At 43.0% G+C, this 22,035-nt stretch overlaps 1 protein-coding gene across 1 annotated transcript; it reads left to right on the top strand.

The window, feature by feature from the left end:
* The first annotated feature begins 3,571 nt into the window (after positions 1–3,571).
* On the top strand, positions 3,572–12,459 carry LOC109515455 (transcriptional repressor scratch 1). The gene is made up of 2 exons (XM_019869248.1): positions 3,572–4,255; positions 11,188–12,459. The coding sequence occupies exons 1-2, from the start codon at positions 4,141–4,143 to the stop codon at positions 11,913–11,915; spliced, it is 843 nt and encodes a 280-aa protein (XP_019724807.1). The 5' UTR covers positions 3,572–4,140; the 3' UTR covers positions 11,916–12,459.
* Positions 12,460–22,035: the final 9,576 nt, after the last annotated feature.

The following is a 22,035-nucleotide window of genomic DNA, read 5'->3' as shown; positions in this document are numbered from 1 at the left end:
ACCACGCACACACACACACACACACACACACACACACACACACACACACACACACACGCATGAGCGAAAGGTGTTTAAATTCAATGAAGAAAAATTAGTTTGATTTATTTGTGTTTTGACAGCCTGGTTAAATGGTTAGCACATCTGTCTTGCAGTTCTGATGTTCAGGTTCAAATCTCGGTCATAGCCTTCTTTTGTGGAGTTTGCAATTTCTGCCCCTACTTGTGCGTGGTTTTACATGTGTTTTTTTTACCCCCACCGTCATGTGACCGCAAACTGACTAAACTGTGGATTTTGTACAGTGCAAAGCCCATCCATCCATCTATTTTCAGGTTAAATTATCCTCACAAGGATTGCGGGCATGTTGGAACCTATCCAAGATGTCTTCGGGCAGTAGGCGGGGGACACCCTGAACTGGTTGCCAGGCAATTGCAGGGCACACACAGACGAACAACCATCCGCGCTCACACTCACACCTAGGGACAATTTAGAGTGTTCAATCAGCCTGCCATGCATGTTTTTGGAATGTGGGAGGAAACCGGAGTACCCAGAGAAAACCCACGCGGGCCCGGGGACAACATGCAAACTCCACACAGGAAGGCCGGAGCTGGAATCGAACCCTGCACCTCTGCACTGTGAGGCAGACGCGCTAACCAGTCGACCACTGGGCTGCCGCAGTGCAAAGTCCATTGATTTAAATGATTAACTCTGCCGACTGATTTTTCTTTAGCTTTTTCATGACTTTTTTAACAGGTAAATGTTAGGATGAAAAAAAAAACATGCATTCTTCTCAATAATTTAAGTGTCACGTTATTTTTCGTTTGGTTTTAGAGACGTAAACGTTCATTTCATTTTCAGAAATAATGTTGAACGTAAGCTCATCCATTTCAACAGGAAGACCTGGCGTGTGCCTTAAAAGCATCCGCCTAAAGGTAAAGGGCTGGCCTGAAGTTCACAAAAATGGGTCATATTTGATCGTGAAAACTCAGTGAGGTGAGGGACGTGACAACTGTAACTTTTTCGCTAAAGTTGGTCCTGTAAGCACCAACTTTCACATTACTGCAAATTCTTCATCTTTTAAGTGGTTTCCCCGCAGATCAAAGACGTGCACTGAAATTAATCGAAGCCTTAACAGATGACCACCAACTTTCCCGGCCTGCAATTATGAGCCAGAGTGCTGCCTTGTTAAAGCTACAGCAAGATTCATTTATACTAGCCTTTGTTAGATGGATATCACCTAAAACAGGCATTTAAAAAAATTGTATGCATGCTTTTTTTGGGGGGGCTATTATTGAGTAAGACACACAAGCTCAGCAGACCTTGAAGATTAAAAAAAAAAAAGTCCTCAATCATCCTCGTATGATGAGGATGAAATTGAGTGATAGTAGTGAAATGAAATGGAAAACGAAGAAGAGAGAGCAGTTCTTCTTTTGTTCTCGTCAATGATTCCTTGCTTTCTTTTATTATGTTGCTGTTGTTACATAACAGGGACACGGAGGCGAGACGGTCCTCGTTTTGTTTTTTTTTTATTTCAGAACTGACCCCGGATCGTTCTCACAGTTTACACACTCGACACTGAGCAACATTCCATTTGGTCCACATCCATTTGCCTTGAGGGGCCACATTCATGCATAATAATGATAATTACCAGGTGCTCCAGCATGATTGCTCATATTTGCCTCAAAAATTGGTGTCGCCGTGGATGTAAGCAAGGAAAGGAGACAAGAGCAGTTGATTAAAAAAAAAAAAATACTAAACTAAATGACACGATGTTTCAAGATCACAATGTTGGGCTTCATGAACTCACTTAAACAGTGAATTAATGAGTCAAAACAACTGTAATAGTGACTGAAATAATATGTTCCAGTGTAACAACACTGGAACATTCATTTTCCGATCCGCTTTATCCTCACAAGGGTCGCGAGGGGGTGCTGGATCCTATCGCGGGTATCTTCGGGAGGTGGGGGACACCCTGAACCGGTTGCCAGCCAATCGCAGGGCACACAGAGAGGAACAACCGTCCGCGCTCATACTCACACCTAGGGACAATTTACAGTGTTCAATCAGCCTGCTGTGCATGTTTTTGGAATGTGGGAGGAAACCAGAGTACCCGGAGAAAACCCACGCGGACCCGGGGAGAACATGCAAACTCCACACAGGAAAGCCGGAGCTGGGATCGAACCCACGACCTCTGCACTGTGAAGTCAAAGCGCTAACCACTGGACCACCTGGAACATATTATTTCCAGTGGTAAAAAATCCCAAACAAATAATTGCTCAAGGACCCTTTGAGTCTAATCTTGTGCGCCTTTCACGACAAAGTTGTTTGTAAGTAAAGAAATCCTTTTGAGCAGATATGTTTCTTCAACTGAAATAGTGGTTGAAAGGTCTGCTTCACAGCTAGACGGTTCTGGGTTTGAATCTCATCTCAGGATTAAAACCATGGAGTGCACATGCCTTGACACATTCCCAAAAAAAACATAGTATGGGAACTGAAGATTCGAAGTTGTCCACTGTGAATGTGGAGGATTGTTTTTGTTTTGGTTGGAGCTTAGAACAATCTGCATTGTAGTTTGATTTGATTTGGTTCTAATTTTTGTTTTTAAAACTTAATTCGTTTTACAGCGAGATTATTTATTTGTATTAGTTTTAAGTTGATTGAAAATGCTCCATTTTAGTTTTCATTAGTTTTAGTATTTGGTTGTTTTTTTTTTATTTTTTATATGGAGTATTGGTCAAGAGTAAGCTAAAAAAAAAAAAAACTCAACAAAGTATTGCATAATAAAGTAAAATAAAATACAATTCTCAAACAACTGCTTGACCTTCTTTCCTTCTGTACAGATGTACAGCAATACCGAAATAAATACATTTAACATAAGCCCCAAAAGCTCATGAACGATACTAATCGAGGACAGATTGAAGGACATTTTCATTCTAATTATAGTTAGTTTTAGTTAGTTTTATCAACATTAGATGGCATTTCATTTCGTTTTCATTTAAAAAAAGAAACATTTTCATTTTCATTTCATTACGTTAATGGAATTTTTGTTTTCCTCTTATTTTGAGTTTGAGTTATTTGGTTAGTGTGCATTAGCTTTAATAACCTTGCGGGGTAATTGACCAATATCGGCTCTGATAGGCTGCTCGCTCTAAGCCTTATGGAAAATGGATGGCTTCTGTAAAAGCTTGGAAAGATGAACTTGAACGTGTTTTTGTAATTGACCTTGACAAAGGCGCAGGAAATCCTGATTGCACGTAGCTCTCAGGTGGCGAATGCAATGGCGATGATACCTAAGTAGTATTTTTTCCCATCACTTCCAAGTATGCCGACTACTTCCAGAAATAAATAAAGAAAGAAAGAAAATGATGGAAAGAAACAGGAAAAAAGACCAAAAAAAGGGGTGGGTGGGACGGGTGGGGGGGTTTAACAGCTTCAATAAATCATCCGGGCCAGTCAACACTCCCTTGAGAGGAGGGATGGATTAAATTAAGCACTCCTTGGACTCTCTCTCTCTCTCTCTCTCTCTCTCTCTCTCTCTCTATGTACATCTCTCTCGCTCCCCCCTCGCTTATAAATGCAGTCAGCTGATCGTCAGACGACAGAGGCACGGAACAGCTCGCCTCACAAAGCGGGAGAGGAGAGAAGGGAGAGGGAAGCAGCAGAAAGAGAAGAGGAGCTGCAGGGAGGGGGGGGGATGCAATGAGCCGACGAGTCGCCGGGCGGACTTGAGGACTACTTCCACGGAGACCGGGACTGGAGATTTCTTGGGCAAAGCTTCCAAATTCCACTCTCCCCTCCCTCTTTCTCCTCTCCTCTTCTTTCAAGACAAACGCTGATCTATTTATTCTTCACTGCACGTGAGGCTGGCGTAGAGTGGACTTCCGCTTGCCTGCTGCACAGGAAGCTGAGCGAGAGGAGCTGTCCGGTGCTGAACTTGCTCCCGCTCTCCCGAGGAGGAGCCAGTGGTGGAATTTCTAGCACACTTTAAAAAAAAAAAAAATCTTTCAAAATTAAAAGACCTGCTCGACAGCTTCACGAGCGTGCTCCTGGTGGGCACGCTGGCCACACCGGTCTGCTGCGGTTGCGTGTGTGTGGACTCGTGTGGCTGAGTGTGTGTGCGCGTGTGTGTGTCGCACCACCATGCCGAGGTCTTTCCTGGTGAAAAAGGTGAAACTGGACGATTTCTCCACCACGGATGATTTGGAGAGCGCCTACCGGCCCAGGACGGAGCTCAGCCTGCGGCTACATGACAAAGGTAGGTCGGGCTCATCTTGAACAGGTGTGCGGCTGCCGTTGTTTCACTGAACGTGCACTGCAACCACAGCACAAACTGGAATGTGCTGAGGATGCAATTGCTGTTTTACAAGCAACTCGACTGTTTTTGTTTCTATTTTTACATGCTTTGCCCAAAACTTCATTTCTGCATTGAAACCATCACAGTAGACAACATACTGGAGCACTCAGCTGCCTTGCTCACGGGCTAAACTGGGGAATCTAACCTTCTCAAATTTCTTAAGCACTCGTTTGACAACGACTGTCCCACACACACACACACACACACACACACACACACACACACACACACACACACACACACACACTCGCCCTGCTGAGCTATTCTAAAGTAGATGTTAGCAGGAAGGTCGCATGAACTCAATCCATCCCATGTTTTATTGATTTTTAGCTCCGAGTCAACAGCCCACTTCCCCAACGCACTTCCTCCGACACAGGCTAAGTAAGGGTAAAGGGGATGAACGGGGGACAGGTGGTCGTTTAGAGCAACAAACCTTTCAACTTCGGACTTCTTGGGTCATTTCGAGTCCAAATTCTTAAAAAAAAAAAAAAAAAGATACTCAACAGGCTTCCATCTGTGATAGTTATGATGCGTGTAGCTCGAGAGCGATGAACGTGAGGTATGCAATAGACACTTATAAAGTCAAATACCTCTGAGCGTGTACGATTCGGAATTGAACAACATTTTGGGGAACAATGTTGTGTGTGGCTTTATATGTTTTCGAAAACATTGTCATGCATGGCGTCACATGAGAGCTCTGCATATCAAGCAGGAGCTCATTTTAGTGAGCATCAAAGGATTAAATGCCCTTATTCTGAAAGGACGATTTGGCTCGGGGGGGTCGTTAGAAGAAGAAGAATGGAAAAAGTGATGAAGAATAGAATACAGCGTTGATTGGTCTCAAAGATAAGGTGGAGTGTTTCGAGTTTTTGTTGGGGTTTTTTTTAACAATGGTAAAGCCCCTGCTACTTTTGCCCTTGGGCAATTTCAACTTCCTTAAGTGTTTCTGTGTCAGGTACTTTGTTTGTGTGGTGATTAGGTAAATACCCTTTAAATCAACCAACTGCCAACCACCCCCCCCCCGTATCCACGATACCTGTTACGCAACACTCGATAAGTATACAGATCACCATAAAAGCTCACTAATAATACAATTGGAAATATTTTAGTCGAGTTGATGATGCAGTGATACATTGTCCCTGACTTGGGTGCAGACAGTGAGGGTTTGGTTCCCATTCTGTGTGTGCCCTGTGTGACTCCAGGGTGCAGTCCGCCTTTTCAGCCAGTCATTTGGCATTGGCTTCGGTGCCACTGAAAATGGACGGATGGCTATTTTTAATCTTCTAATATATTCACGTACTTTCAAAGTACATATGTCTGCAACCTGAACGTGTGGAATTAAAACTGTTTTCAATAATAGCAACAAGTAAAAGGGTAAAATATGTTTCTGTTGTCAAGAAACACAAGTATCCTGCTTGGAACCAGGATTGAAAACTGTGAACTCATTTTACGCTTGTTGTGTCATTAATACGGTTAAAAGTTCAGTTAATGAAGGTTTTATGATGCAGTTAACTTGACTCAGGAACAAATGTATTCCCCTCCCCCATGAGAAAAATCACTGAAATGGCTCACACTGTATGTTTGCATTCATGGCTGAGGTTGTAATAAAAAAAAACTAAAACTTTTTTTTTTTTTTTTTGCCATATTTGTTAAAATAGTCATTATGACGCGGCAATATTACATTTTAAATATGATATGATAATGTTGAAAAAGTAAACCCAATTCCCTGGCCTCATTTCGTGCCTTTGATATTCAAGAAACCACCACACCTGAGGAAAAAAAAAACAATGAAAAAAAACAAAAAGCGCGACTTTCAGCGTGTCAATCATTTTTTTGCGCACTGTCAGACACACACCTTTAACTTCCCTCCAAGCAACTGTTCGTCTTTCGTAATTTACGATGAATGCACTCTGCTTCCTACAAATCAGCCCCGTAAAATTCTCACACAGAAGGATCAATTGACTCAACAAGTTTCATTTGCGATTTGTGTTTGAGTCACAGTTAAATGCAGATAGTGTTATTTTATTGTGCTCGTAGTCTTTAGTCCGCCTCATTGCTGTACATCCTCCGGCAACAGCGTGACTCATTGTTGTGCACTGTGAACTTCAATACACCCTTGAACAGACGTCTCCGTGCTTCCTCTCCCTGCCTCCACCGAGGCGCCACTGACACGCTGTTGCATCAGCGTGTGCTTCCCGCGCCTGACCCTCACTTGTGTTTGAGCGTCGGAGAAGATAGAAAAAAGAAAAAAAAAATCTGTCAGTGGCGTATTCATCACGTCGAGGCTAACAAGCCCTGTGTGGCTTCACACGCGACCCGCAGTCCTCCGCTTCCTTTTTTTTTTTTCCCCCCCCCCCCCCTCCATCATTCAAAAGCTCGACGTGGCCGTACCGCTCACTGCAATGCAGGATTTAGCTCGACCCGGCCTGCCGCGCGTTAGCAGCAACTTTCTGCTCGGATGAAGCAGAGTTGGGAATAATTGATATCCCACTTGTGTTGCTTTGTGCGCAATGGGAACGCTCAGATAGGAGGGACACTCTGCTGATAGAAACTAGAAGAGGCTGAAGGAGCTCTCCGCCTCAGCTGAGTAACAGCGAAAGAAAACTAAGACGATTTCATGCGGAGTATAAACACTAAAATCAAAACAAAATCGTAGCCCTTTGCAACATTTCGCATTGAATTTTGTCGCTACAGGGAAGTTGAATTCATCGTAAATTGGAAAATTATATTCTGCCGGATATACCATTGGCTGCTCAATGGAGATCGAAATTAGCACGTTTTTTGCCAAGTTGGTGGGTTCAAATCTGGCTCTCACGCCGGCCTGTTTTTTTTCCGCAGGTACTCAGGCTTCCTCCTGCCTTCCAAAAACAAGCACACGAGATTACTTCATGACATATACTCACATATCATCGCTAAAAGAACCAATGACATGTTGGATCTAAACCCACAGTCACATATAAGTAGAACCAGAGCCGTGTCTAATATTTTCGTGACCAAGATTAGTCACATGAGCAAATCAAAAATTTAGGAACAGCTCTACTTATTAGGCAGCGGAATGCTACTCAACTGTGATGAGAAACATTGTTCTATTTACAACTCTAAGACCACGTCACTCAAAAGTGAACATTGCCACCTTTGTTAAAAAAATAAAATAAAATAAAAAAAAGTTTGAAACAGCTCCTATGCTGGATCTCACTGAGTTGTACAAGTGGTCGCAATCTTCCCGCTGCCTTGGCTATTAGATGTTTCATTTTGCTTTTATATGTGTCGAAAGTCAAGCCAGTGCCCTGAAAACATGGCATGACAATTTATGGCTTTAAAAAGACATTAGGAGAGACAAGTTTCAAGACCCAGAGGAGGCATATTCAGGCGTTAAATTATGTCTAAGGATACAGTCGGCTTTTGTTTTCATACGCCATTTCCTGGAGGGTTTTCAGTTTAGGATGTAGTAAAAGTCGTCAGAACTTCTTGCGACAGTGCTGACGGTGGCTGTATGCTTAGTTGCCACACCATATAGAAGAAAATAATCCACTTTGCTGCTGCCCAACTATGCTAGCATTGTTGTCCAATAGTTGATGATCCATGGACTATTTGGTATACACACACACACACACACACACACACACACACACACACACATACAATGTGGCTTTTAAAATGAAAGCTTTTAACCTGATTTAATAAACAATAAAAATGAAAACCCGCAGAAGGTGACTTATTCATACACGTTCAAAGTGGATGGCCTAATTTGCTGTTAATCAATAAATTATGTGGTCAGGGAGATGGATGATGCGTGGCGTGTGTGTGTGTGTCACACACACACACACACTATAGTTTCTTTTTATGCTTTTACTTGATTAACACGTATTTGAGAAACTGAGAGCCCAATTCAAATATAACATTAGTTGTACGTGTTTGGCGGATGATCTCAGAGCAAAATACCCTGCTCAAGTTACCACCAGGGGGCTTTGTAAGCGAGAAGTTTTGTGATTTTATTTATTTTTTTTCGATGAGAAGGATAGAAGAAAAATGCCCGAGTCAGTTTCGATGGTTTTGTTGAACAGTTGTGTTGTGCAGGAGAATAAAGGCATTCAAGGATCAAAGAAAGCTATTAGAACGCTCTTTGAATGTAAATATACTTTCTACTTAATGATTTGACATTCATTGCAAGATCTCTCAAGTAAATATCTGTTACAAACTTTGTATAGGACACACACACACACACACACACACACACACACACACACACACACACACACACACACACACCCACGCTCACCCACACACACACGCATACAGTATATACACACTCACACCACCACTTTCACCCTCAAGAATTACATCCATGAGGACTTAAAATATGCAACGCTCTTGTACTAATTGTGTCTGGAAAGTTGAGAGTGCCTATGACAACCATGCAGGTTAAGTGCACAGTCATCAGTCCATGCTGTAGGTTTCATGTTTCATACTGTATATTCAAGTAGACACGAATGTCTCACTATAAACGTGACGTGTTATTTGAATAATGGCTCCCAATGAGCAACAGGCAGTTAGGGCAAACGAATCTGCGCACGCTCCTCTACAACAACAATATTGCCACGAAGCAGACAAGCCATCAAAATATTGAGAATCATTCCGAGTTCAACGGCTCCAGATTTGGAACTGCCTGTTATCAATCGGACTCAATTCGGTGTCAATCATGATCTGCTTAAAGCCATCGAGTCACTAGCTAAGGTTGACAGTGCAAGGTTTGACAACTCATTATCCACTGCTCAGTTGCATCTCAGCTCTTTTGATTTTAGTTTTGGGAGGTCAGTTTCCAACTTCAATAAAATATGGAAGAAAAGCATGTTGCATTAAACCAGTAGCCTGAACGATACTAAACAAAACTAACACAAACTGGATTTGGCATGTCAGCGTTTGCCTCAGTAAGATCGATTCTATTCACTGTGTGACTGTCAAGAGGGAAAAAAAAACCAACAACAACAAAAAAACGGACTGGTGTAACAAAATTGAGACTACTCAGTACAGCATTCTCCAATTACTCATCGGCTAGCCAAATTAGTTTCCAGAAGTGGAGAACATAAATTTCCCCACCTGTAATAGAGCCAAGGCAGACATTTTACATTAGAAAAACCCCAACTAACAAAAATGACACAAAATGTATCAGTACTGAATTGGTGATGATCTTGTCTCCATGTACTTTATCATCATAAAGCGACCAATCATCAAGAGAAATTGTGATTCACGAGATGTCAGTCATTTGGACTGTACTTACGGGTAGACTCACCGTGGGCACACAGCCGACCTGTTACCTCGGTACCCTTCAAAAGCAACTTATTCCCGTGTAGCGGTACAAAACACGTGTGAACCTATTTTGGTAGACTGGTGCCCACGTGCTTGCCGTAAAAACGGGCGTAACTTCATGCCAGCGCAAGTCAAGTCGACCATGTTTGGGGTCGCGGTGCACCTGTTGTGGCTCACGGAGCTGCTTCGCTCCCATCTCACCCAAAAATGTATATACCGATATATAAGACAAAAGAATTGGCTTAAAAATGGGGGCATCTCCAGTTTCGTGCCAATGGTCTACTTCAGTGTGTTTGTGAATTTGCTAATATTACTCGCTTGTGGGCGAGCTGACTGAGTAAGAAGCCAGTTACACATATAGAGACAAGCCCAGCCACTGCTCCGTGTACTTCCCGTAAATTAATTGTCGTTGTTGACGTTACAGTTAAAAAACAATGATTCAAATCCCAAGAAGTCAGAGGTGTCAAACTCACTTTTGTCACGGGCCACTTTGGAGTTACGGATTCTCTCCAGTTTCGTGCCAATGGTCTACTTCAGTGTGTTTGTGAATTTGCTACGCCTCACTGGGCGCTCCTGCTGCCCCCCCCCCCCTCCACCAACCCCCGGCACATCTACCAATTTGGTTACCAAATCTAGACTACATTTTAGACGACCTAAAACCAGGTGTAAGTGCATGCGCAGGTGGCGTATTTGACGGAGCCGCTGGTAGATAGATTCGGCGCTCTGCGGACATGTGTGCTGGATGTCATAGTATTCCATTCACAAATAAGAACAGCATTGGAAAGTCCCTCTGAATCATGGGAAAAAATCAATGAACTGAACAAAAATATTTTAAAAGCAATATCCTGACAACACGTCACTCCTGTGGCCAACTACATCATCTGCAAGGGAGATCTTGCGGTTCATACTCTACAAACATACTTTGCGTGTGCCGATTCAATCTCTCAAACCGCAAGGAGACATTTTCTGCTTTTGCAATTCCGAGCTCTGGCATGCTTCCACCATTGTGATTTTAAAGGTGAAGTCAAGCCCCCAAAAATTCTTTACGATAATGTTTTTTCTGTCGACCACACCTGGCAAAATGGCCGCCTCGTGAGATGGCTAAAAAGGGGTAGATTTTGATGCTGAACTAGTATTCCACAAACGGAATATTAACCAGAATGCCACATTTAGAGTAGTGGAGGCGCGTAGAACATATTACTGTCAAGACAATTTGGGGGTTAATAATTCATCATCTCAGAAGTGACGACATATTATTAACTTGGCCTGCATGGAAACCTGGCTGACCAGCTACTACGGATTGTGCGACTGGAAAAGCGCCAACAAAGAGTTGTGGCACGGTCTAAAAAAACACACACATTTCTTGTCTGCGCGTTGTTTTCCTCTTCGCTTTTCCATAAAGTCACGATTTCATCATATCAAAAAGTCCAAATCGTCATCAAGTGGACTCAGACGACTGTCATCACAGGCATGAGACAAGTCAAAGTACAAAGTCTAAAGCGCATTGTTTTCTTGTCGCTTGACAGCTGGCTACATCAGCGACTACATCAGCCCGTCGGTGTACGACGGCGAGAGCGACGGCGGGATCAAGGTGCCCTCGCCGGACCCCCTCTACGACGGCATCCACAGTGACTATGGAGCCCCGGACTCGGAGTCTCCAGACAGCCCGGGCTCCGAGCTCACCGACGGCTACATCAACGGCGACGCGGCGGTCAGCGACGGCTACTCGGTGGACGCCTTTTACATCACGGATGGCCGCTCGAGGCGGAAAGCCATGGGGAGCCCTCGCAGCATCCAGAGGCACACGTGCAACGAATGCGGCAAGACCTATGCCACCTCGTCCAACCTGAGCCGACACAAACAGACGCACCGCTCGCTGGACAGCAAGCTGGCCAAAAAATGTCCCACCTGCGGCAAGGTGTACGTGTCCATGCCCGCCATGGCCATGCACCTGCTGACGCACGACCTCAAACACAAGTGCGACGTGTGCGGCAAAGCCTTCAGCCGGCCGTGGCTCTTGCAGGGCCACATGCGCTCGCACACGGGCGAGAAGCCCTTCGGCTGCGCCCACTGCGGGAAAGCCTTCGCGGACCGCTCAAACCTGCGCGCTCACATGCAGACGCACTCGGCCTTCAAGCACTTCAAGTGCAAACGCTGCAACAAGACCTTCGCGCTCAAGAGTTACCTGAACAAGCACTACGAGTCGGCCTGCTTCAAAGGCCCCTTCTCTCCTCTCGGGCCCCTGGATGCATGACCCCCTGAACCACTTGCAAAAAAAAAAAAAAAACTCGCCATTTTCCCTACAAATGGACACAAACCATCTATTTTGTGTTCCGATCCGGCTTTTGCTTCCTTGCTCACATTCTGCAACTCGCTTGCCCCCGCAGCCAGTTCATGGTGATGATGATAGCACAATTTCTCTCCTCGCGATGAAGGATGGAACTGTTTTACGCATGCAAAAACTGTTGACTTTTTCCTCCCTGTTCTGGATAGAGACAATAACGACACAAACGCGACTTTTATCTGGCATGGAGACGCGGTTCAGACTTTCACGAGGATGACAATAGCGACAGCAAGCTAACGGCTGTTGGCTTCCTCTCTGCACTACCACGCGTAGAAAGAGGGTTTTTTTTTTTTTTTTCCCTTTGGCTTTTGGAAGAATAATCGTAATAATTATAGTAATAACAATGATAATAACGCTAATGTTTTTCTGCACCAAGTGACCATATTCTCTCCACTACCGAGGTAGAAAAAAAAAAAAAACTATTTATATATTTATTTATTTATTCATTCATTTAGCTATTTATTAGTTCCTTATTTGTCAAGTAATTTTTTTTTATGTTGCACTTTACTTTTTATTTACTTCCTATTTCTACCACAACAGGCCAAAGCATATGCCACAGTTTTTTTTTGTTTTGTTGTAGTTTTTTTTAATTTTTTTTTTTTTATAAAGGTTATTTGCATGCAAAAAAAAAATCGAATCTATGCCAACATCATATAAAGCTTTCTTTTTGTTCTTTTTTATTTTTTTTTGTGTCTTTTTTTTTTTTTTTGGGCAGAAATGTAATAGATGAGGGCAATATTTTTCTCTTGGAGCCTCCGCAGAATTTTTTCAAAGCAATAATCACACTAATGCATGGTATTTTATGATGAATTTACGAAGTATTACCTACTACTGTATAGCAGTTTTAAAAATCAGGTATGTTTTACTTCATCGATAGTTATAAACAGAAAAAGACAAACATTGCAGACATCAGGGAACATGCCAATGTAGTGTTAGCAAAACAAAAAGAATACAAAATGTCTTTCCTCTCGTTATGCACTGCCTGCCTCTTAGTGAGTAGAACTAAAGTAGGATTTGGGAGGGGGGGGCGAGGAGCTGGGATCAGCGACTTGCTGGATTTGGTGCCTGTTGTTCATTTCAGTCCTGGACAAATAAACGCGTGTAACACCGCTCATCAAAAATTCAAACAGAGATATAAGACTGCAGTGGAGGCTGTGACGTGAAGGGGCATCCAAGTTGCCAAGTGTTCAACTTGAAATGCAATGCATTATTCAACCGCACATCAAGTGTGCATTCTTAGACCGCGGAAAAAGCGTGCACTTACGGCCGGATGGCCTGGCACCTTCACAGTTACAACCCCCCCACGCCCGCTCCCCCACCCCCCGCATACTGTACATTATTCTGCAGCAGGCACCATTCATTTCTATTGAGCCAACCAAAAGGATTAACCCGCAAGTCATATAAGGTTCCTGAACAATACACGGCGAGAGTGTTGAGCAATATGGCTGATAACAGTGCGGCTGAACCCAGCTCTCTCCCCCCCACACACAAAAAACATCCGCTGTAGATTCCTGGAGCTTCCCTGGAGATGCTCGCAGGACACGCACAACTGCGCCAAAACATTTGTGCTCGGTAATGACGAGTTGGCGTTACGTAACGTGGAAAAGACTCTCACGCACGCACACACTCAGAGCGACCCGGAGAGAACATCTGCGTTGTCTGATTGAACTCCGCACCCCAGTCAAGCTCCCTACAATTGGAAATAAGAGGTTTAATATGAACAAGTGATTCTTCTAAAAAAAAAGGACTTGGGATAATTGCGGCAGTTCCTCGGGCGTGCGTAACCTTTATTTAATCACACTTTGAGATGAAGATCCCGAGTTTAATCGGGAGATTATTCAATTAGTGATTTGCCTTCCACTGCGCATTATTTTAGGGTGACGAGGATAAAAAAAAAAAAGAAAAAAAAGAGTTTGCACTGAACATGCACTTATGCCCTACTTTTACCTTCATCTCTGATCGAAACTAACAGCTCTTGTATGAAGACAAACGCTTCTGAGAATGTTGTGAAGGCGGCAATTTTGTCAAAAGGGTGTTATGTTGCAGCCGTCGATCTCATCTTGAGCTCTTTGAAAAATGAGTCTCAATAGCCGAAATATTTTTATCCGGGAATTAAAAAAAAAAAAAAAAGCAAAGCAAAACATAAAAAGAATAGAAGAACAAAATCCAGGGAGATGAAGATAAAGTGGGAATATTTGTTGACTGTGAAATCGATGCAATACCATAAAGGTGCTTAATAGCAGATAAGAAGTGAGAGAATTATGTGAAGAGCATGCACAGGAATAATTCAAATGGAACTCAACAGAACGCAGACCTCCGCTCGGGCGATAGAATCCTCACTCTGTCCCGTTTGATTGGAAGAATAATCAGCGTGATTATGTTACACCCCGGTCCTCTAGGTGGCGGTCAAGAGGATTTCATGACCAAACAAAATAACGATGATTGTGATCGAGATTCTATAAAGGCACAGAAAATGTTCAACGGGATTTGCCATTTTAAATACAGTACATTCCAAAATATTACTCGCTTGTGGGCGAGCTGACTGAGTAAGAGGCCAGTTACACATATAGAGACAAACCCAGTCACTGCTCTGTGTACGACCCTTAAATTAATTGTCATTCTTGACGTTACAGTTAAGAAACAATGATTCAAATCCCAAGAAGTCAGAGGTGTCAAACTCACTTTTGTCGCGGGCCACTTTGGAGTTACGGATTCCCATGGAGGGCCGTTATGACAGTGAAACCAAATAAATGATTCATTGTCTCGTATTATTAGTTGTACACACCAAATTGATCGATTGCTAGTTTTGAAAACAGTCAAGTCAACTATAATAGTTTGTTCAAAAATTGTTCAAGTGAGTGTAAATGGGGAAACAAAATTACAGTCATACCTCGGTTTTCGACCATAATCCGTTCCAGAAGGCTGTTCGAAAACTGATTTGTTCAAAAACCGAAACCATGCTCTTTTTTAAAAAAAATCTTGATTGAACATGTCTGCTCACAATGGAACGCTACACAAGGAAGCATCACTTCCTCGTGTAAGGCAGGCAAGAGGAGTCAAGTGGTGCATTCAAATGCCCTCAGTTTGGTCGAGAACCGATTTTCGGTTGTGAACCGAGGCATAAAAAACTCGAAATTTTTGGTCGAAAACCGATTTGGTAGAGAACAGAGACGTTCGAAAACCAAGGTTTGACTGTATTGCAAAATATTGACGTTATTTATTAACACATGAAATTTGACATCTAGGCACAGATTTTTAGCAAGAACCATGCAAGTTGACATGCTTGATTCGCTTCCGCGGGCCACATAAAATGACATGGCGGGCCGGATCTGGCCCTTGGGCCTTGAGTTTGACACCTGTGCTATAAGTGAAGATAAAAGACTTGCTCACAACCCTCCCAAACCGACGAGGACATAAAACGAGGTTTCAAAATGATGAAAAAAAATCAAACCTGCTTCCAATGTTGCGGGCGCGTCCACCGAATGCGCAGAAACCGCGGCCCACTCAATCGTCAATTATATCCAGCGAATTCTTTCCAAGCACGTGTAATTTATTTCTAAACAAATCTCCGAATTCTCCAGGCAGGGTCTTTAAGAGCAATAATCGTCTGAAAATGCGGTGTTTGATCACGAGGTTCAGGTTTGGTTGCAGTTGTGCGTCTCCTTGTGAGCTCCAGATCTTTTGCTCTCCAAGCACTTCCATTCCAATCATGTCCACCTTCAAAGAAAGTAGCACAATGAAACTAACTAGAATTCAGGTAGAGAAGAATTGAAAACTTGTACTAGCTTGACCTCTCTTCTTTTTTCTTTTCTTTCTTTCTCTTTTTTTTTTTTTTTTTGTATTTCCGAGCTGAAGGGCACTACGTTGACCGAGCTAATCACTTCTTGGACGATGGGTCCGTAAGGCTTTGTGAGGCGTTTTTAACCGCTGTACAGTGATATCTGACACTATTAATCTCAGGAGATTCTGGGCTCTCGGGTGCAGAGGGAGGATCTCCTGAGTCTTTTGAGCCAGTATTTAGACAATGTAAGCACAATGAACACAAAGCATTTTGTGGCACTTCATAATAAAGAACTATCTTAACCAACAAAGATGCTTTGTTGTTTTTGTTTTTCCTTTCGACAGAAAATTGAGTGGGCGAATATCCTTTTTTTTTTTTTAATAGCTTTTTATTCACTTTAAACGGCATTAAGTACATTGAAATGAATTCATGTTTGAGTGCCAGCTTCTGTTTACAGAGATGATCCCTCTTTCTGGCCACATCTATTATACAGCAATATTAGGAGAGCTAATATTGTATGTTTAAAGAGATACCGAGAGATAGTGAGAGGGCACAGTGGGCTCATTAGCACTCTTAAGGCTGCGAGCTGCCCGCCGGTAATGGGCTGCTTTTCTTTGCTTAAACAAACGCTGCCGTTTCCTACATCAATATGTGGACAATTTAGCGGCGGTTAGTTGGGAGTGACGCAGAGTCCCCCTTTTCATTTTCAAAGTCGATTTTCTTTTTCAGTTCGCTCGCTTGACCTTCACCCGTTCATCTGCTAAAAAGAGAGACGACTTGGAAATGAATATCTCGGATGTTCTTAAGCTGTTTTGTCCATGTGTTCAACGTCACTATTTTCTGCATAACTCGCTGTTCTCGTCCAAGGAACTGAACGGCAATATATTTGATGTCTAAAACTTTCCAAGGAGCTCCACTTATGTGCTTTTCTGTAAATCTTCCGGTCTCTCTTGATCCCTACTGCAACCTGCTTGTGACAATCTTTGACACTGTTAAGATGAGTACTCAGTTCCCTCTGAAAATATCCGTTTTTTTTTTTTCCCCCAGGTACTTTTGATGACTTTTTAGGGCTCATCTTGGGCTAGCGAAGTTTAAATGTGGTCCGGATTGCGAAGAGGACAGTTTTAATCCCAATTCCAACTGAATGAGGGTATTCATTGGTTGATATTATGCATGCAACTGCACAAACCAAACCCGGGTAAGGTGCAAAACAAGTGATTTGAAATTGTTGTTAACCATTGGGCAATTTGTGCAAGATTACACCTGTGACCTTAACCAAGCATGAAAGTGCACCGCTGTCGTTATGTGTGTATGTTGGGTAGTTTTACAGTTCTCTTCCCATTACATTTTGGCGCAAATCAGAAATTATTTTCTCACCTTGCAATAAGGTCGAAATTAAAACCTCAGCACGCAATCTCCCCAGAATGCAAAAGGTACAGTCTCATTCCCACTCCATCAAGAACATAATATCAACTTCAGGTAGCTTTTTTTTTTTTTGCACTGTTTGCAAATTCACTTCACCTCGTGGTTTGCACAGTCCAGTGATTCGAAGACTCGACATTGAACACGCAGTCAAGTGCGGCTTTATGGAAAGGAGTTGACATGAGGTTCTGTCAACATCTGTTGCAGGGATTTTACACTCGAGGTACCTTCACTTTTGGTGTTAACAGTGAACGCTTATAGAGCCTTCCCATTGTTATTTGCCCCTTGTCAATGTGTATTGATTTTTAATGGCTTCGCATTTATGTATTTTCAAATTGATGTAACAAAGAGTCCAAAAAAGGTATTTTTGTTATCCTTTGTGTTGACGCAGGCCGCAGTCTTTCCACCGCACTACTTTCTTTTTGTTGCAGGAAATTAAGTAATCTTGCTGTTTTCTGCTCTGCTGATTTTCGACGGCTTTACATTATACTTAATATTTATCAAAGCCTGACCCGGAGGGCTGCAGGCCTTTTTTTATTCTGACATAATGATCCAATGTGGCTGGGGTTTTTTTTTTCTTCCTAAAAAACACAAAACAAAACAAACAACCTGTGTCGCATGTGATGCTAAAAACAATCGGTGCTATCTATCGGCGCTGAGCTGCTTCAAAAAGACACAACGCAGCAGCACTTTGCAGCTTTATCAAGTCGAGTACATCTCGCGACTTCAACGAGAAAATTGGTTTCACAGCAACGCCGGTGCACACCTATGAATCAGCTTCTGCACCCTCCGCCACCAAGCACGAGCTTCTTTTCATCCCCCTCTCTCTCTTTCTCTCCCTCCCTCCACCCCTCCATCGTCATCATCATCATGATGATCATCATCATGATCACTACTTCCTTTACCCTTCTGCCATTAACCTCTCCTCTCTCTGCTGCCAAGTTGAACCAGGCCATCGGGCCTTTGAGGACCTGCAAGTCATTTAACTCCTGCTAGATAATTTAAGTCTTAGAATATAGCTCCCCCTCAGATAATAAGCTTTATCGCTTGATTGCTCTGCACTCTTCCCACCGTCTTTAGATTCCTGTCCAGGGACCAAGTCAAGCGAATCACACCATTTCCTTTCCTGGCAAGTCAAATTAACACCATCCGTGTGTGTGTGTGTGTGTGTGTGTGTGTGTGTGTGTGTGTGTGTGTGTGTGTGTGTGTGTGTGTGTGTGTGTGTGAGCGCCAAGGGTGCAAAATAAAATCCAACAAGTAACGGTTAAGTAACGATAGCGAGGACACCTGTACCATTTCACAGCTCCACAGGTGTCTCATTAAACAGTGACTCTGTGGTGAATTTAAATGGCCGTCTATGCTTCTATGCCTCATCAGCAGTCATTCGCCTCGAGAATCTTCCAAAGGCTCAAATTTAGCAAATACTTATGCAGCAGTATCACTAATGAATAAGAGGACACAGAGGCGAAAAGTGGCTACTCAAGTGAAAATGATATTAAATCGGGGTCACGTCGGGCACGGAAGGGCAAAGACATGTAATAATGTGATGTCGTGGTGATGACCTCCACTTGTAAGCGATCAGTGCAGGATGAGGGAACAGCAATCTAATGACGACGTGACTTTTTCCCACCCATCTCTCCCCCTTTTTTTTTGGGGGGGGGGGGATCCACTCAAGCTCACTTTTCATTCTTTATCCGAGACAGAACAAACCCTCGGTTTTGAGGACTTTGACTTCCACTTACTTGAGTGTAATGTCTGTTGTTGCTCATGAGTTATATTGGATCATACGTCTGTCATTTTTGAGACAGCAGTCGGTTTGAAGAGGCTAACCTGGAGTCATCAAGGTCATCAAAGTTTAGTTTTGACTTTGGCAGTGATCCATAAAAAAAAGGATGATGGATGCTCATTTCGACAACATATTCATTTTAGTTAATCCATCCATCCATTTTCTGATCCGCTTTATCCTCACAAGGGTCGCGGGGCGTGCTGGAGCCTATCCCAGCTGTTTTCAAGCAACAGGCGGGAGACACCCTGAACCGGTCGCCAGCCAATCGCAGGGCACACAGAGACGAACAACCACCCGCGCTCACACCCACACCGAAGGACAATTTAGAGTGTTCCATTAAACTGCTACACATATTTTTGGAATGTGGGAGGAAACCGGAATACCCGGAGAAAACCCACGCAGGCACGGGGAGAACATGCAAACTCCACACAGGAAGGCCCGAGCCTAAATGGAAGCCTGCACATCTGCACTGTGAGGCTGACCTGACGCACTAACCAGTCGACCACCGGGCCGCCATTTTAGCTCATCTGTATGTTAATTGTAACGATATCAACACTGACTAATGGAAATGTGCTTCCGTAGTTTACGATTCTGAACTGTACCATACAGCTCGGTGAAAACTTGGCCACTGGTACAGATCGGTACATCAATGAATCCATCTCAGTCAAAGAGTGTACTACAGTATATGACTCACCGGGGTCATTTAGCATTAGAACATTAGCATTATTCCTCCTTCTTCAGCTCCCACTCCTGTGCAGCATGTTGGCAGCAATGAGGTATAAAGGACAAGGCTGTGAACATTTTCACCACATTGCAGGCTATTTGTAGAGACGGCTGCTGTCATCAGAAGCATCAACGAGTGCTGTTCACAGCTCTGGCGGAGGTGTGGACTGTTCTGCCAGTCTGGTTATTTAATCATTTCAGAATAAGCATTTCTTTAACTTTACTGTAGATAGCACATGCCGCTTTTACACCTCCCCCGCCCCCCGACCCCCAATGGCCACCATCGGCTGGGATAGGCGCCTGCTAATTCCAGCTCTACTTGTCAGCCTTGTTCCCTGGGAAAAGGCGTTTACAGGAGAATATTTCCAAGAGCAACGGGCATGGATGCTGAACAAAAGCCCAACAGCATCGCTTCTTCTGTGAGAGATTTGTTGAAAAGGATGTCAAAGCTGCAAAGAGCTACGTCGCACTTTAAAAATAGCAGCCACTTCTAGTTTGGGTGGTAACAGGCCTGATATATTGGAGAACTGGTTTCACGACAATGGTTTCCTCTTCAGTAGTGCTAACAAGACAGGGCACATGGGGAGCTCTCTGCTGCTAACGTTTTGTGTGTGCTGCATCCTTTTTTCATATTTGCACATTGTTCTGCATGAGTGATGATTTGCTCAAGGCAATAACATTTTTTTTTTTAGTTTGAACATTATCTTGTCTTTACAGTGTATTCAATGAAATAGCTGTTGACCATGATTTGCTCAACATTTTATTCGATATGGCACAGCTGTCGCTTTTGTTATGTTTATTAATGTGCAACAACATGTAAAAGTTCTCCATCGGCCAAACTATCCAAGTTAATTAAATGAAAAGAAACAACAAATCATCAAACCGATTTGTAGCTGGTGTATACCACTCAGAACAGACGATTCTCAATACATGGATGCGATTCAAGGGCGATTTCAAAATGTAACGATGGGATTCGGTTCGTCGAATGAAAACCAAGTTTCTGACTGAAATAGTTTGTTTTATTTTCTATACAACTAATATTCAATTTCCAATCACTTGCTTAAAATACAGTGGATAGAAGTCTACATACCCCTGTTCAAATGCCAGGTTTTCATTATGTGAAAAAAAACAAAACTGAGACCAAGATAAATCTTTTCACAACTTTTCCACCAATCATGTGACCTGTACAACTCAAGTGAAAAAACAAAATGAACCAATGCCATTTCAATTGACTTTAATGAGTCAGCACACAGGTCACCAATTCAGCTGCATTTTGACTGCTTCTCATTCACCTCAAATCAATTTCAGATGTTCAAGTGGGCTTTTCCTGACTTTTTTTTTTTTTCAAACATTCTAGTTAACTTCTGAACTGTCCCAGTCCCAGGTGAAAAAAAACAGCCCCTTTCCATCATGCTTCCCTGTAGATCTGTTATTTTTGTTATGTTTGCGCCAAATAGAACCTTTGTAATTATGGACCCCTCCTCAAAAAAATCAAACCTTGGTTTCATCAGACATTTTCCCACATGTGTTCAAGAGAATTTGTGTTTGTATACATGCATTTAGAAATAAAACAAAGAGGTGGGTGTTGTCATCATGAGTAATAGCGCGTGACTGCATGACTGCCTTGCACACCTGTATGGGTGGCCAAGCAGGTGATGGATGAACCTGGAAGCCTGAGCCATGATGCCAATATTGTAATTCCATTGTGCTATAAGGGCTTTGATTCTTTGCTGGATGAGAGATGAAAACAACATAATATGAACGATTACCAGCTATTGGGGTCATGCACGCATACACACATACACACTTAAAAATAACAGTAATTATTCATCATCACTCAAAAATTTATAGGCCTCTTTATTTGACTTGGAGAATGGATGGGAGCATGGGTCTGCCTGCAAGCTGTGTAGCTAAGCAAATACTCCCTCAGAGAGAGAAAGAGAAAGAGAGAGAGAGAGAGAATGGAAGAAAAGAGAGAATGTGGGAGGAGAATAGGAAATTAGATTAAAAGGCAAACAACATAGAAAGTGAGCGAGAGTGTGAGAGAGAGAGAGAGAAAACACTTGGGGAGTTGAGCCGAAAGCGAATGACAGAAATGGGCAAGCGAGGGAAAGAGGAGGAGGATAGAGGGATGGAGGTAGCTCAGGGGGGAGAGGAAGGAGACTTGACCCAGATTGGAAGCCTAACAGCAACAGCAGCAGCAGCAGCCGAGTGAGCCGGTGAATGTTTAATAGCTTTCACACACACACACACACACACACACACACACACACACACACACACACACACACACACACACACACACACACACACCTACA

The sequence above is a fragment of the Hippocampus comes genome, unplaced genomic scaffold, assembly GCF_001891065.2.
Source record: "Hippocampus comes isolate QL1 unplaced genomic scaffold, H_comes_QL1_v1.1 scaffold372, whole genome shotgun sequence".
Classification (NCBI taxonomy): Eukaryota; Metazoa; Chordata; class Actinopteri; order Syngnathiformes; family Syngnathidae; genus Hippocampus; species Hippocampus comes.
This window is presented reverse-complemented; position numbering and strand designations above follow the sequence as displayed.

Coding starts and splice junctions, on each gene's coding strand:
- LOC109515455 (XM_019869248.1), top strand. CDS start 4,141: ATGCCGAGGTCTTTCCTGGTGAAAAAGGTGAAACTGGACGATTTCTCC. Junction 4,256..11,187: donor CCTGCGGCTACATGACAAAG/GTAGGTCGGGCT, acceptor GTCGCTTGACAG/CTGGCTACATCAGCGACTAC.